Source organism: Capsella rubella, unplaced genomic scaffold, assembly GCF_000375325.1.
Source record: "Capsella rubella cultivar Monte Gargano unplaced genomic scaffold, Caprub1_0 scaffold_2, whole genome shotgun sequence".
Lineage (NCBI taxonomy): Eukaryota > Viridiplantae > Streptophyta > Magnoliopsida > Brassicales > Brassicaceae > Capsella > Capsella rubella.
In genome coordinates, this window is record NW_006238922.1 from 1 (window position 1) to 16,534 (window position 16,534).

Genomic DNA, 16,534 nt, shown 5'->3' on the forward strand with positions numbered 1-16,534 from the left:
CCCTAAACCCTAAACCCTAAACCCTAAACCCTAAACCCTAAACCCTAAACCCTAAACCCTAAACCCTAAACCCTAAACCCTAAACCCTAAACCCTAAACCCTAAACCCTAAACCCTAAACCCTAAACCCTAAACCCTAAACCCTAAACCCTAAACCCTAAACCCTAAACCCTAAACCCTAAACCCTAACAGTAATCATGAACAGTAAACCCTAAACAATGAACAGTGAATCATGAACAGTAAACCTTAAATCATGAACAGTAAATCCTGAATCATGAATAGTAAATAATGAACAGTAAATCCTTAATCATGAACAGTAAACCATAACCCTAAAACTCTATATTGCTAACCCTTTAACCCTGAACAGTAGTTTCTAATCGGTGATTAGTAAATCCACATTGCTAGCTAACTCTTTCAACTTTAAAGCCATTTCAGAAATATGTGCCGTAAGCTTATGGTTTGCGAACTTATAGCTAGAGAAATCAATTCTTTCTTTTTTTTCACACCCAAAGTTTTTGTGCTGTTTGATTGAGACGCATTGTCTTATTCCTTCAATGTCACGCACAATCCTCTCAACCACTCCTCTAGAAAATACGATTTTTGTTGGGTTTCATGCAACACCAACCTAGAAAATATGAGTCACAATTACTTTATTTAAAATAAGTAATGATACAGTGGTATGCACAGCAATAGCTGCCAGTTTCTTACTCTTATAAGAAAATCTGTCACGTTTCAAAATGAAAGCTTGAACTAGCTCAAGAGATGCAGCATGGTAAGGTTAACTGACACGAGCAATTGCACTTTAGATAAATCATTCATCAAATAACCATAAATTACGGTAACATGGTTTTACTTTCACTTGATTCTCAAGCGATCTCTTATACTTTGTAAAGTATGATCCACGCCGTTGACAACATCAGGGAATGATCTCCCGTAAGCTGCAATTACATTATTTGCAAGAAAAAACTTAGCCAAACAATACAATCCTATCATCTTTAAATTAATATAGCTACAGAGGAAGGAGGGAGAAGACGAATTATAATCAAAGTCACCAAGTGGGGTTGCTGGGACAGCTAAAGCAGCAGCAGCTTGTATTCTTATTTTAAAGTTTGATGCATCACGAAGCAGCAATAGTAGAATAATAAAAACACTTGGAGCCCTGCAAAAGGGTGAAAACAAAATTAATACGGGTCACCGAGAAAAGCAGCTTGGATAATAGAAAGCTAAATGATGCTTACCAATCCATATTTTGCAGTTTTATTGTCTCATTGGAAAAAAATATTGCTCAACGCATGACAACTTCCAGGCTACCTCTTGTTCTTGGCCATGTGACAAGAGCTTGATCACGTGGTAGAGAAACTTGAGAAGATTGCTATTGTAAATCTGCTTCAGCACACATCAATTATCTCTCATTGGGAATCTTCAGAGATCATCAATTCATATTAGAGAAGGTTAGTTTACTCTCTTTTTTGGTCTGTATGATTTTAATATTTGGTCATACACTACTTAGTGACTTGCCAATGAACAACAAACAGGGCTACCGGGTTCTTCGAACCAATGGGATTAATGTCCAGATGATCTCCCAAGGTGCATCTAAGGTCAAACCTCTTTAAACTTCTTTGGCTACATGATTCTACTCAAAAGGTTTAGGGGATGTAATTTTTACCATACAAACTCATCTGAATTTTTTATAAGTGGTAAATATCTCACTGATAGTGAATGATGATGAGGCGAAGTATTGTGTGAAGCTCTCAACTCCGACTTTTTTGAGACATGCACTTGTGAAACTGTCTCAGCGTGCCCGTCTGGCTACATCGCTGCCTCTTCGTGAAACCTCTAGGTGCAACATGCAAGGTCTAAAACTAGTTTGATGTTATGATTCATATCGGACTGGTACTAAGAAAATCTATAAGTTTTCCTATTTAAAAATATAAGAACTGCTTACAACATTAGTTAAGGTTACAAAAAATCAATCCCAAGTTCAAAGAAATAAAAAAATGAATGAAGCAGAAACTACTCTAGATCTTCGTTCTATATAGTGCGAGTCACCACTAATCACCACAAGAACAGACCCCCTTACTAAAGAGATGGAATCTGCTTGAATCCCTTACAGTTATCTCCCTCTTTACAATCTTCGATATAAGTTTTATTGCAGTATGACAATCCCTGCAGGCCCTCAAGTTTTTCATTACAACAATCGGACTCCCTTCTGATGTACTGATCAGAGCAAATGTGACGGCTAAACGTTCACTATGGTACTTAGAGACTCAATCTTCATCTGCTCATCTATGTCTTGTACTACGGAACTTGTGTCAGGTTTGTACCCTTCTCTCTCAATTTCAGCTGTCAATTCATTGATCTCATCATTTTTGGGTGAGTATGGTCATTCGATGAGAACAGGTGAATCTTGTGGTTCACTTCAACCCAGCTATAAGCCGGAACCTTTTTTATTCCACGTTCGCGCATTGCCTTCTTAACATGCCTAACGCTCTCCTATTTCCCAGCTGCTGCATAGATGTTGGACATGCTTACATAAGCAGCTGCGTCCCTGAGCTTCTCCATACTGAAGAGCTGCTCTGCTGCTCTCTCAGCAAGGCTTTGATTCTTGTGAATCTGACATGCGTTCAGTACTGACGACCACATAATTTCATCTACCTCAAAAGGGCATTTCGTCCATCAACTTCTCTGCTTCTGTAAATCTTCCGTTTCTGCCAAGCAGATCCAGCATGCATGCATAATGTTTCCTTGTCGGAGTTATCCCATAGATCGGAGACATTGCCTGGAAATATTCTGTTCCTTGTTCAACAAGTCCACAGTGACTACATGCAATCAAGACGGCTAAGATGCTGACTGAATCTGGCTGGAGACCTGATTGCATCATCGTTGTAAATGCATCAATTGCTGCTTCTCCATCTCCGTTATCAGTGTATGCTTAAATTAAAGCATTCCAGGATACTGCATTTCTATCATGCATCTCTTCGAATACTTGAACTGCATCTTTGATAGAACTACATTTGGCGTACATATCAACCAGACAACTTCCGGAGAACACATTTTCCAAGTTCCCTGACCTGATTATGAATCCGTGGAGTTGTTTCCCCAGCAACAAAGAAGGGAAACTAGCCCAAGCTTTTAATACAGTAGCAAAAGTTGATTGGTCTGCTCGTAAATTTGTTCCTCGCATCTTGGTGAACAACTTAAGCCCATCTCCATGAAGCCCTGTCTGTACGAAACTTGAGATCAAGGCAGTCCAGGAAACAGTGCTCTGTTGTGATAAATTCTTGAAGATCAATTCAACTTCCTCGAACATTTCACATTTTGCGTACATATCAACTAAGGAATTCCCGACATGAAGGATTGAATCAGCCGTTGCCAGAATGGCCTGGCAGTGAACTTGTCGGCCCATCTGCAAGGATGACAAGTTAGCTGCGATACTCAGCACCATCGCGAAAGGGAAGTTTCTGCGGTCAAACCCCATGCACTGCATTCCTCTGAACAATGTCAAGGATTTGTCGTATTTCTCAGCCTGCGAATAGCATGAGATGACGACATTATAAGAAACAAAGTCCAACTCAGGCATTTCATTAAAAAAATTCCTAGTTTCAAGAACACGATCATGTTTGTAGTAGAAATCAAGAATTTGATTCCCAACAGAGGCCTTGTCAAGAATCCCTGGAAAAGCCAGTAGAAAGTGACAGGCCATGGAGTTGCTGACCGAGAGGAAAATCGCGTAGCCCAACAACTGCCTTGAAAACCCCAGAAAATGTGAAATCTGAAGGCTTGTGACCAGACTGCCGCATCTGACAAAAGAGATGAATAGCCTCCATGTACAAACAATGCTTCTCAGCCTCACAACCTTTGCCACGCTCCTTAACTCCTTTCAGTCATCATAAACTATTAAATTCTTCAACGTTTCAAGCAAATTGCATTCTGAACTGATAAGCTATATACAATAAGTACAATTGAGTCTACATCACGAACACGAACAAGAGGAGACAATTTAGGGATTGAGAGGATAATTTAGCTCAGGTTAGCAAGGTCACATTTTCTAATCAAGTCAATTGTTGGAGCATACTAACTAGCCTAGGCTAGATGATTAAATCACTAAAGATTCGCTATCCTCATGTGAATGTATCACCAGATCAATTTAACTGATTCAATGTCAGCATGAGATCTGTCCTGGAATTTTTATGTTTTGGGGTCTCGGGATGAGAAGAAAAAAAGTGTGATGTTTTTTTTTGGCCCATTGCGCAAAGAAGATTCAGTTCTGAAAAATGCTGTCAACCTAGATGAAGTAGTGACTAAATGTCTGAGCAATCGAAGCGAATACGAGCCAATCCTGTAGTACCTTTTCCTTTGTATCCGGTTCAACAGCTTGGTATAGGTTTACCGCACAATGGGATGCCAAAAAAGTACACATTACTACACCGCAGGCACAAACCCAAGAAAAAAGAAAGGAGGAAAATATATATTCATACCGGAAGAAATTGTGACAGCTTGTCACAAGGAGCTAACCGTGGTACAGATACCAAGGAAATTTCAGTGCAAAGCTATAATGTACAGAGGCTAGTGCCCTCATAGAACCAGCACCGGGCAACATTTCGGATGGTGTAACCGCCACCACCCAAGAGCAGTAGTGGAAGGAAAGAAGAATCAATTAGACGATGAAGATGAAGAAAGGAAGAAGAAGGCGTTGCCGGAGAAAGACGTCATGAGAGATTCGACAAAGGAGGAGAAGAAAGTCAACAAATAAGTATGGGCTGCTTTGGTGTTGTAACTATATGGGCCTCGTAATGAGGTTATGGCCCAACAGAAGGATTGTGTTATCTAATGTGTTAGCTAAAGCCCAGATCTATGAGGTGAATGCTTTTGTCTAAGTTAGAGTTGCTTTTGTCTAAGTTAGAGTTGTTTTTTTTATTTCATTTTTTGTGCACCAGTTAGAGTTGTTGTTATAAGCTTAAATTAAAGAGTTTATGTTCCTACACAAGTAGTGTGGCTTGTGTAAGTGCACTTAGAGTCTAGAAGTATATCCTAAGGTATGCGCACAAGTATGCTTGTATGATATTGTAGGAGTTTATCCAAGTTATTAAAAATGTAGACATTAAAAGCTAAACGTAGACAAAGTAAAAGAGAGAGTGTACAAGAGAGAATAAAAGAAAGCAAACATTGAGGAAGATCCCCAAATTGCAACACTACTGCTTTAGATTTCTTCCGGAACTCTGCCATCTTTTCGCTTTCCTCTCATGAGCACTAAGGTCATCTGGAATAAAAGAAATAAAATCTCTCCATTCCCAAAATAAATTTGTTAGCTGCTTGATCACTGCTGATGCATTTGGTTATTTTCCCTTGATGAAAGCAAGCAGCATATTATGACCTACATCCTTCAATTTTTTTTATGGTCTCACAAAAGTCGCAGTCCTCGATGATTAACATCACATTTATATGTTTCTACCCTTTTGCAAGCTATTTATCAATAATTTTTATGATACGTTCATCGGCAATTTGGTCATAGCGTGTAATTGTATGTGTCGGTCTTTGAAAAAAAAATAACAATGTCATTTTAAGCCGCGTCTAGTGCACAAAACCTAACCACATGGCCTACACAAACGATTTGATATGAACATTGTGTGACTAAAGAAAAGCTTACCACATAACAAGTAATCGAACCAACAAAAAAATTAGAATTCTCATCCGTAAAATTTTGCAATTTGATCCGTTCCTCAAATGTACGGATCAAATTACATTTATGTATTATTTTTATTTTACTTTTGCAAAGTAAAATAAAGTACTACATAATATTTACTTGTACGCAAAAACACTAGTGGACCAATGAATTTGATAGAAATAGAATCTTAAATTCTAGTGTTATTTACAAATTCCTTAACTCTTGTGTTATTCGATTAAGTATTTTCATTCTTTCAAAATACTTTAAATTCTAGTGTTATTTAAATTTTTCCTTTCTTGAATCTTTTAAATGGAAGTGTTATTCAGTTTTACATAGTTTTTTGTATGACATCGTGATTTGCCTGGAATTTAAAAGAAAAACTTATGTAAAATATGATGAACAAAATTCAAAGGTTTTGAGTTGAGATTTGGATAGAAAACATAGAAAAGTCCAGACTCCCAACAATTTATTATCTTTTACTTTATAGTTTAACTTAATCAACAGCCTTTTATCAACAATTAGCGACTTTAAAATATAGAAAATTCCAATTAAAAAGATATCAAATATTGCACTCAATATATTTTTAGTTCTAGTATAAAAATATATTGCACAATATTCATATATTACAAAATAAATTGTTAGCATTTGTAAAGAAGATTTGCAAATCTTTTGCAGTACGTAAAAATCTATAATTAAGTCTTTAATTTAATTATATTATATTATGTCGAATTCTTTCAGCGAAAACCTCCCCCTAAAAGCAATTTTTGTTTGGCTTTTATATTAGAGGAATAAATGTTGAAAAATTAACAATATATATGACAATAGTTTTTTATAATCAGTTCTCTATTATGAGTATATATCACATAAAAATAGATTGTTATATATAACTACATTTTCTGTTAACAAAAATATACATTTACGATGTATATTATCCAATATTATATGTCAAAAACTGTTTATTTCAACTCCGACAATACTGTTCAAATTTAACACCAAAAAAAAATAAACAATGATTTGTGTGAATATCTATTTGATTAATAATATTATATCAAGATAAGTTATAAATTATGTGATAAACCTTATTTATTACTTCATATAAAGAAAGAACGAATTATATATAATCTAATATTTATGAGGATAATTGACTATATCATTGACATATTAACCAGTATATTATCATCATAGATTCCTATGTATGGGTTATATACTTATATGCATAGGTTTCATGTTATATTAGTTCTCACATTTATGCATAATTATGATAAGATACATATTTATGCATAGTCACTATGATTAGTTTGGGGAAAAAATTATAATGGGAATATATAATTATGAAAGATAATAGTTATAATAAATAATACTATTATAAAGTTAACAATAATAAATAAAAATATTATTTAGCCCATATAAGATTTAACTTCAGATAAGAATTTTATTAACTCATAATTCGACTTTTAAGTTTTAACTAACTTAAATCTTTGCAAATTGCAAGTGTCCACCATTATTGGATCTTGTGCTTTTACCACCGTCTTTTCTTTTAACACCGCATCGACTTCTTTTTGTACACCGAACATAAACAAATCAATACTAAAGGAGCAAAAGACTCCAAGTTTACTGAATAGTACACGACATATTTGAGAAATAACTAATTTCTCATTTTACCGAAGAGTCCCAGTTAACGAAACCTTTCACTGAAGAGAAAACGTTGTAAAATAGCACAGGGAATACGTTGCAATAGAAAAACAGGTTGGATGACACGTGGAAAGTCGAAGATAATGGAATCTTCTAGCTCTTCCATATGCTATCGGCTCTCTCCTTTTCTGTGGGTGTAGTTTGTGGCTTCTCCGTTTCGTTGACCTCGGTTCAATCTAGAGAGTGGTTGTCAGAAGCGGGTCTAGTATTTGCGTTTTTGTGTCTGCGTAATCAGGCTTTGGTTTATTCACTCGCCAGTTTTGCTCCCTTCAGGTGAATGCATATCCTCCACTCTTCCTTTATATCATACCTCCCTTGTTCCTTCTAGGTTTTGTTTGCTGCATCTATCTCCTTGCTTGTAGGTGCAGTGGCACTAACTCTTCTCTTTCCGGTCACGGCTTGTTCTGCAGCAGATTTTGCTCACTCCGTGGACAAGGCTAGTTGTTCTAAGCTTTCGTTTCTCTGTTTGGGCTTACTTGAGTGGTGCTAGTGTGGTAAGGTAAAGGATTATTCGCCATAACCAACGTGGGAGGAGTTTTGTCTGATTGGGTAAGTTCTCCTCGTCTCCTTAGTGGCCACTGCTTTGACTTGGATGTGTCTCTTCCCACGGCTCTCTTCAAGGCCACTGATAGTTAATTGTTAATGGTAAATAATTATGATAAGATGCATTGTAAAAGAGAAAGTCACAACGTGTGAGGAGGGCTGAATCTATTTGGGATCATGTGCAACAAACTTCACACGTGAGAGAGGATGCAAGTTGCTTAGGAGGCTAAGAAGAACCTAGAAGGTAGTTTAGGCTATAAATAAGAGTTTATGAAGAATAGAGAGGCATGTTGATAATCAAGGAATTAGCCGCTTTGAGGTTGCATGGTGAGAGAAGGATCTGAGAAAATGTCGTAGATCCTTATCTTATATTTCATTTGTTCCTCATTTTTATCTTTGTAATCTCTGTATTTTGGGACTTCTGATCAATCGGTTTTGTTATTCCTCTTAGATAAGCTTGTTAAACATCATTTACATCATATTAGTGGGTTGGAAGCCTATCAAGTTAATAGTTAATGATTGGTATGGACTCATGCTGTTTCATTTCTCTTTGATGCTCGTGGTCCTGAGCTATGTTTGGCTTTCGTAGTCATCATCTCTCAATCCCTTAGCCTGTTTGCTGCCTGAAGCTGCATTCCTACTTTGTTTAAGCCTTATTATTGTAGTTCTTTTTTGCTTCTTGTAACACTTTTACACAAATAGGCACTTTACATGTATGATATATGGAAAAGGTGCAGTTTATTTGAAAAGTACGCAATAGCATAAAAAGTGCACTTTCCATATATGGCCAAATTTCATGCAAAGTTCACTTAATGTCAGCAATGGAAAGGAAGGAAATATTAGCGAAGGGACAAACAAAGAGAATCTTATTAGGACAACTTGAGTATAGAGATTGAGCGCAATGAAAAGGAAGAAGCTTACATTACACAATGTCAAGGAGGCTGCGATCTCTTGCTCCATGTTACAATTCTTGACAATCTTTCCAGGCCGAAAGCTGTCATAATCCGAAAAAACTTCATACTTGCTTTTAATCTGTTTTATATTTGAGCCTATGAATTGACTGAATAAGTAAGAACATGGTTCGAGTTGAGTTAGTATTGTAAACACGCAAAATAAGGTTAAATTAATATGTTTTGGTGTCATAAAAATAGGTGAATGAAAGTGTGGAAAGGCGGGAGACCGTATGAGAATAAAAGCCAACAAGCAATACGACAATAATATATATTACCAATGAAATCCGCAGCAGTAACAACAGTATCCCCCGTCCACATCATCTGGTCCTTCAATAACCGTCCAGACACTGTGTAAATAATAGACCTTTTAATCGATTCATTTGAGTGTTAATTAGGTGCATGGTGGTACAAGTATGACATTGACAAGTTAACAACGAAAAACATGTGCCGTTATTTGTTATTATATTTGTTACTCTTTTCAACCTCATCGATAACTAAAGTACATGGGTGGTTTTTGTTACTTGTTCTCCTAGTTGTCTTCTCAATTTGGGTGGTTTTTGTGTTTTTATAATAATTAAAACGTTTATTGGTTGTCATTTTGAATTGTCAACCATATTTTGTGTGTTTGGCCGGAATAGCACGGGAGTCTATAATTTATTTTTGACCATAGACACTTGATTATTATCTTTAATTTTGTTGCATAAGAGTCCTTGTTTTAATTTGAGCATCTAAATTCGTGTTGTTTATATAAATTAATGCTGTAACAAAAAGTAGTTCAAGCTCAACATAAACTCTAGTTATTATTCTGGTTGTTTTTTTAGTCCCCCACTTAAGACAGAGACGATAAGTTATATTGACGGAGTAAAAAAAAAGTTATGGATTTTTATCTTTACAAAATTGTAGTAGCAGATGTAATAGGAAAAAAAAAAAAAAAAGGGAGGATGCGGCGACCACAGAATCGAAATGAGAAAACACGTGGAGAAGAACGCGTGGACGGACCAACCAAAAGGAAGAAGAAGAAGAACACTTTGGTCTGTTTTATCCACTTATATATTATATATAGAAAAATGAGAGAGAAGTGTGTGTGTAACGAGAGAGAGGAGGGTGGTGATGACTGATGAGAGAAGAAGATTGCATCGAACGGCGAAACTGGGCCTACAGTAATCCCAAATCCAATATCCTTATCCTCTTCTCTTGTCTCTCTTTTATTCTCCTTGAGCTTCTTCAATCTCTTCTTCTCCTCCCAAGACCCAGTCCTTCCTCGTCCAATCGCTGTGCTTTAGACGCCTAATCAATCATCCGATTCCGTCGAGGAGGGTTTCTATCTCTCTATCTGGGTCAAAACAAGATGGGATTGAGTTCCTTGTTTTTCCCCGCCCTCGGCTTCTCTGACCTTTTAGTTTTTGCTGCCCCCCTCTGGATTGCTGTGGCCGCCGGGGTTTTGGTTGGTTGGGTTTGGAGGCCCAAGTGGGCTTATCTCTCCGCTCATGATTCTAAACTCTTTTCCGATTCTCCTAAATTCTTCAACTTCACCTCCTTCAAGCTTCCCTCTTCCATCCTCAAAACCTCTTCTCCCAGGTGATTTCATTTGATTTGATGTCACCCACTTCCACTCTCTCTCTGTCATAATCCAATAAATAAACTCTGCTTCTTCTTTTGTTTGTGGTGTAGCCTTTCTTCTCCCCAGGCGGCTGAGAAAGAGAAATCTGGGTTTGTTACGGACGATGATTTTAGGCATCTATGGAAGTTGGTTGAGGTCAAAGATGGCGGTCCTTCTTGGATTCCAATGATGGACCGATCAACCCCAACCTTCTCATACCAAGCTTGGAGGCGAGATCCTGAGGTAAACCCTCCTTTCCACTTTCGAATGTCTTGCTTTAGCATCCCTTCAAATGTTTAATCTTTTGGTATGATATGATTCCAGAATGGGCCTCCCCAGTACCGCAGCAGAACCGTGTTTGAGGATGCCACTCCTGAGATGGTCAGGGACTTCTTTTGGGATGATGAGTTCCGTTCCAAGTGGGATGATATGCTTTTGTATTCCTCTACCCTCGAGCGTTGCAAGGACACGGGCACTATGGTTGTCCAATGGGTCCGCAAGGTCGGCACTTGTTTCTTACTTCAGCTACCTTCATTTTGCTTCTTCTCCCATCTCTTTACTCACATCTTCCGCTGCTGCTCTTTCAGTTTCCCTTCTTTTGTAGCGACAGGGAGTATATCATAGGCCGTCGAATATGGGATGCTGGCCGAGTTTATTACTGCATTACCAAGGTATTCCATTCTTTCGCTGCTAGTGTAGCCAAGCCAATATCATACTTACTCTAGTGGAGCTATTAGATCCGTGCAAGACATGTGTTCATCTTTTGGATATTGTTTGCTTTTTACATGTGTCTATAGTTAGTATACTCTCTTGTATTTGCATCAGGGAGTACCATACCCGTCTGTACCAAGACAAAACAAGCCAAGGCGAGTTGATTTATACTATTCAAGCTGGTGCATCCGTGCAGGTACCACCATTGTGATGCACTCAAGCAAGTTGTCTCTGATTTTCTGAGTGTTGTTCGTTTCTGAAATTGATCTATTATCATGGTGTAGTCGAATCAAAAAGAGGCGATGGTGAGACCACAGCGTGTGAGGTACTACTATTTCACCATGAAGATATGGGAATACCGTGGGAGATTGCTAAGCTCGGGGTGAGACAGGGTATGTGGGGTGCGGTGAAGAAAATCGAACCAGGCTTACGCGCATATCAGAGGGACAAAACAGCAGGAGCAGGTTTATCACCAAGCGCATCAATGGCCCAAATCAACACCAAAGTGAGTGCGGAGGAGTTCATGAATGAGAGGGATTCAATAGCAGAGGTTACAGGAGAGAAGCCGACGGGGAAAAACATACCAAAGATACTGGTAGTGGGAGGGGCGATTGCGCTTGCATGTACACTGGACAAAGGGCTGTTGACAAAGGCGGTGATATTCGGAGTAGCCAGAAGATTTGCAAGAATAGGAAAAAGGATGTAGGTGAGTGTACATGTAAGTAGGAAGAGAGGGAATGAGAAAGGTAAAAAGGGTCTCTCTTTTGGCGATTTGAAAAGAGAAAGGGTGTCTCTTTTTAGTCTTGGTCTTGGTTGATGTATCAATCTTGTAATAGCAAAGGGAAAAAGAAGCGAGAGTTATTCTTTCAGTGTTGAATTTCTGAGAGCGCGGTAGGATAATTCCACGCTGCATTAATTAACGAGAAACATATCAATCTTTTCTTGTCTATAAGGTTTTTGGTAGAATTTTAGTGGTGTTAAATTGATTACTTTTAGAAACAGGACTGATGATAGCCTGTGCCCTGTGGAAGAGGACTTTTCACGTTTGATTGTCTTTGCATTGCTTGTAAACGTCTCTCATCATTTTCTTTTAAGGAAAAGGTGGGAAGGTTTCGCATCTCATCCGTACTTTCATGTTCATCTCTATTATATTTATTTACGTTCGATACATTCTATGTGTTTGAGAATGGCTGGCTGACTAAATAAAGAGACTTGCGCAAGTGATCGATTGTAACAAACACCGAATTGGATTTATGAATTGCCTCATTTGGTTACTAGTTACTACAGTCAGCATCGAGAAACAAGAATGTTTTTTCTCATCCTCAAGCTCATCTATCAAGCCACCGTCTACCTTATCTGGCGATAATGGATTCTCTCTCAGGAGCAGCGGTTCTCGTCGTTTCAATAGTGAGCTTCACTTTGTAAATATGTTAAAAACTGTTGGTTCTCTCTGAATATGTTGTTGAAATTTGGACAGCCTCTTCTTTTTTTTGGTGTATGGTCTATTTTTGTTGGGCCTGTGAGTCCTGGACTTTTCAAAGTCTTGTATTATCGTTTTCATTAGTGGAAATTTATTAAAGTTTATAAAAATAAAATAAAATAAAAACGAAATTGGGTGCGAAAGAATCAATTTAGATGGGTCCCGGCTCAGAAGATGGTCAGCAAGAAACAAACAATCAAACGTTAATAGTATTGTAATGTAGACTTTTCACGAATATATTGATATCCAATAATAAGAAGATGAGGTCATATTGAGGAAAATAACAGATTTAACCATATGTTGTGGCTTCTTCGGTTGTCCTTTTTTCCTAAACACTTTCAAATTATTGTTCTTTTTGTCTTATAGATTTGGGACTAATGTTAGTAATCTTGTGATTTCAATCTTTTATGTGTACATCAGCAGGTTCTAGTAATCTTTTGTTTTTCTTTTTCCCACTGCTACCAGACCAGTTTACCCATATATTATTTATTTTATTTTATTTTATATTTAGGTAATAACAGTATTATATGAATTGAAAGCAATAGAAATTTCACAATGACTTGGAAAATGAGAGAAAAAAAAAAAGGATGGAATGATGATAGATAGATGTTCAATTCAATTCAGTTCAGAGGCGGAGAAGGCAACGAAGAGCCTTGCCTTGGTTAAGCAGCTGCATGGCTTTGTTGATATCGTGGAAGGGAAGCTGGTGGGAGATGAAGAGGTCGAGATTGACAAGACCTTGGAGGCACTGGGTGATGAAGATGGGTAATTGGGTTTTGGGTTTAAAACCTCCGAAAACAGAGGCGGTGATGGATCGGCCTTGGAAGAGCTCCATGGGATGGATAGGAAGAAGCTGTGGGCTTGAGTGAACGCCCAGCAACACTGTCACTCCCAGTCCTGAGTTTGTAGACAGAAAGGCCTCTCGAAGTGCTTCTATGCTTCCCGCACACTCGAAGCTGTACTCCACTCCTCCCTCTGTTATCTCCCTTACTCTCTCATGAACTGCCTTCTGATCACTCTCCTTTGGATTTATGAAGTCCCGGATCCCTGCTTCTCTGCCTGTTGTTTATCCAGAGCTAGCACACTTCGTTTAGGAACAATTCTCTTTTAACCTTTAGATTGACATGCATGCTCATATGCTATTATTTTAATACCTAGTTGGAATTTTTCAGGGTTGACGTCGATCCCAATGATTTTAGAGGCTCCCCTCGCTCTCGCACCTTCAGCCACCTTCTCCCCCAAGTAACACGGCATTAAGAGCCTAGTCAGTATGGATTGAGCCTAGTTCCATGATGATACATACAACAACAACAACAAAAAAAAAAAAAAAAAGAGGAAAGCTTACGGCGAGTCCAACAGCGCCCAGTCCAAAAATGGCGACGGTGGAGCCAGGTTGGATATCAGCCACGTTCCACGCAGCACCCACTCCTTCATTCCATAAAACACTTATCTCTTTCATTAAATAAGCAGCCAAATGTCATATACATATATTCAGAGATGGATGCAGCCAAATGTAATTTTTTACCAGTGGAGACACCGCAGCTGAGGAGGCTTATCTTCTCCAGAGGAAACAGAGGGTCCACCTTGAGCACGCAAGCAGAGTCTATGACCGTGTACTCAGAGAAGGTGGATGTGTTGAGGAAATGGAAGATGGGTTTGTTGTCTTTGCTGGTGAAGAATCTGGTCTTTCCATCGCTTACCATCACCTTCTTCATCGGATCCACTCGGAATCTCTCACACAGATTGGCTCCGTCTCGCTTGCAGACTCTGCACTCTCCACACTCTCCTGTGAAAACAGGGAGCACATGATCACCTGCCTTCATCTCTTCCACTCCTTCCCCTACGCTCTCCACTATCCTGTAATTGATGATGTCCATTTCTTAATCCACTGGGGTAAGACAAAAAAAAACAGAGGATCCATCAGATTTATGCGACTTACCCTGCCGCCTCGTGGCCAAGGATTCGAGGGTATGCTTGTTGAGCTTCGTTCTGACCAAAAGATTGAGATGAGAAGAAGAAGTAATTGAAGGGGCTACTCAAAAAGAAGACGAAATATATATATATGAAGCAAGCGTACCTCGCCTTTCCATGCGCTAAGATCGGTGTGACAGATGGAAGTGAAGAGGATTCGAATTCTCACTTCGAGTCTCTGAGGAGGATCCACTTTTACATCTTCCATCACTAGAGCTTCTCCAGCTCCCCATGCCACAGCAGCTGTTCATTCATTCACACTCATAATTTATATCTAACCTAGCTATACACATACACACAAAGATTTTGATATACAAAAGTTACCTTTGCAAGTGATTACTTTGCCTTGTGTTTCCATCCGCAAGCCTATCCTGAGATTATTATCGATCGGCTCTGAATGGTGAAACAGGGTAGTGAGCTGAATATATAGGAGAAGGCCACATATATATGTATATATAGTTATTTAATAAAAATAATGATCTAACCCAGGAAGTAAAACCTTCAATATTCTTGAACGCAGAAAAAAAAATAATAATAATAAGAGATCAACATTATCATAAGAAACAGAAATAAGAGATATGGTCCTGCATGGGGTCACTAAATGTGTTCTCCAGGCTGACAAGGTCCACGTTCCGTTTCAACTTACGTATTTATTTTAAACCGGCATGCATCCAATGTTGACCCCTCCCTAGTCCCTCCATTGCTCATTTTTTATTTCGTTTACTTGTCTGTGGGATGACTATGGAATGTCCTATCTATTTAATGCTCATGTTTTCACCTGTCTGCTCAATTCGGTAACAGATAAATTGAAAAGGAAGCATCTATACACTTTGAAAAACTCAGACCAGAACTTGTAATTAAGTATTCTTTGAACTAGTGTAATCATTAATCAATGTGGTGTACTTGTGTATTGCAATTTGCAGACCAAACACACACACAAAAGTACACTTTAAAAATTCAACCTTTTCCAAAATGTGACATGAGAATGAGAGTATGAGACCATCGGGTTTGATCGTCATTTTCAAGTCTGGTTGACTGTGATTGTAAGAAAAAATAAAAAGACCTTAGTTACATATAGTGATCAATCAATCAAAATTTACATAAAATAAATATTTTGAAATTACTTTAAATTAATGTGAAAGAAATAGTTAACACTTAGTTAAAAGTTTTGACCCAAAAAAAAAGTATTATACATTCAAAATCAGCATTTAACTTCTAGCTTGTATCAAATGGTGTTCAATTTTTATTATATAGATAATGATGTAATGCAAGACTCTTCTCTCCCAGCCACAGTTATCGAGAAACCCTCTTCGACCAAAGCTTCCGACGCCGGTGGAGGTGCTTATCGCCGGCGTCGGGATCTGACTCCTCCGATCAACATGTTCTGCTTTCTACTTACCTCGTCAATCATTTTAGTCCTTTTTGTATCTTTGCAAGCTTTGCTTCAACCCTCGCCAATCCTCTCTCCCCCACTGCTCTTTAACGACAACCAAGAAACCAACGACAGAGGTCGAAGTTGGGGTTCGGCGTTTGCCCTCCCAGTTTACCTTTTGCTCGTTCAACCTTCCACTCCCAGGTCCAGAGCTAATCCAATTACCCTAGAAGAAATCTCACACCGGACTTCGTTGATGGCAGGAGGTATATCTCTTGGACCGTCAGATGTGCCATGTCCGGTGGAGACGTCGACGGCGCACGGCGAGTTTTTCTTATGGGCGACTCTTTCCAATTTTAGAAAGATTTCTCACCTTTGGAGTCCAGCCTCAGTTCCGTTCCATGGCCACCGTCTGCTTCCGCTGCTCTTCCCGCCGGAGTTTACCAGGCGCCGCTTCCACTTCACATCTTGGCCAGCAAAGGAGCAGCTAGGGTTTCCTTTATTGGGCCTTGTCTCCAATTTCGGTCCATTAGCCTATGAAAGGCCCA

General features: G+C 38.6%; 2 protein-coding genes and 1 pseudogene across 2 annotated transcripts; 1 reads left to right on the top strand and 2 right to left on the bottom strand.

Moving 5' to 3' along the window:
• Positions 1-1,893: 1,893 nt before the first annotated feature.
• LOC17894256 lies at positions 1,894-3,883 on the bottom strand (annotated as a pseudogene).
• Positions 3,884-9,930: 6,047 nt separating this feature from the next.
• Positions 9,931-12,112, top strand: LOC17895377. The gene is made up of 6 exons (XM_006302309.2): positions 9,931-10,430; positions 10,524-10,695; positions 10,777-10,953; positions 11,040-11,123; positions 11,278-11,359; positions 11,448-12,112. Exons 1-6 carry the CDS (start codon positions 10,201-10,203, stop codon positions 11,867-11,869), a joined length of 1,167 nt encoding a protein of 388 aa, XP_006302371.1. The 5' UTR covers positions 9,931-10,200; the 3' UTR covers positions 11,870-12,112.
• Positions 12,113-13,121: 1,009 nt separating this feature from the next.
• Positions 13,122-15,124, bottom strand: LOC17895941 (alcohol dehydrogenase-like 4). Its single transcript, XM_006301621.2, has 8 exons — positions 15,100-15,124; positions 14,939-15,007; positions 14,721-14,857; positions 14,583-14,632; positions 14,169-14,500; positions 13,989-14,071; positions 13,798-13,873; positions 13,122-13,702 (listed from the first exon to the last, which is right to left on the bottom strand). The coding sequence occupies exons 2-8, from the start codon at positions 14,970-14,972 to the stop codon at positions 13,269-13,271; spliced, it is 1,146 nt and encodes a 381-aa protein (XP_006301683.1). The 5' UTR covers positions 14,973-15,007; positions 15,100-15,124; the 3' UTR covers positions 13,122-13,268.
• Positions 15,125-16,534: the final 1,410 nt, after the last annotated feature.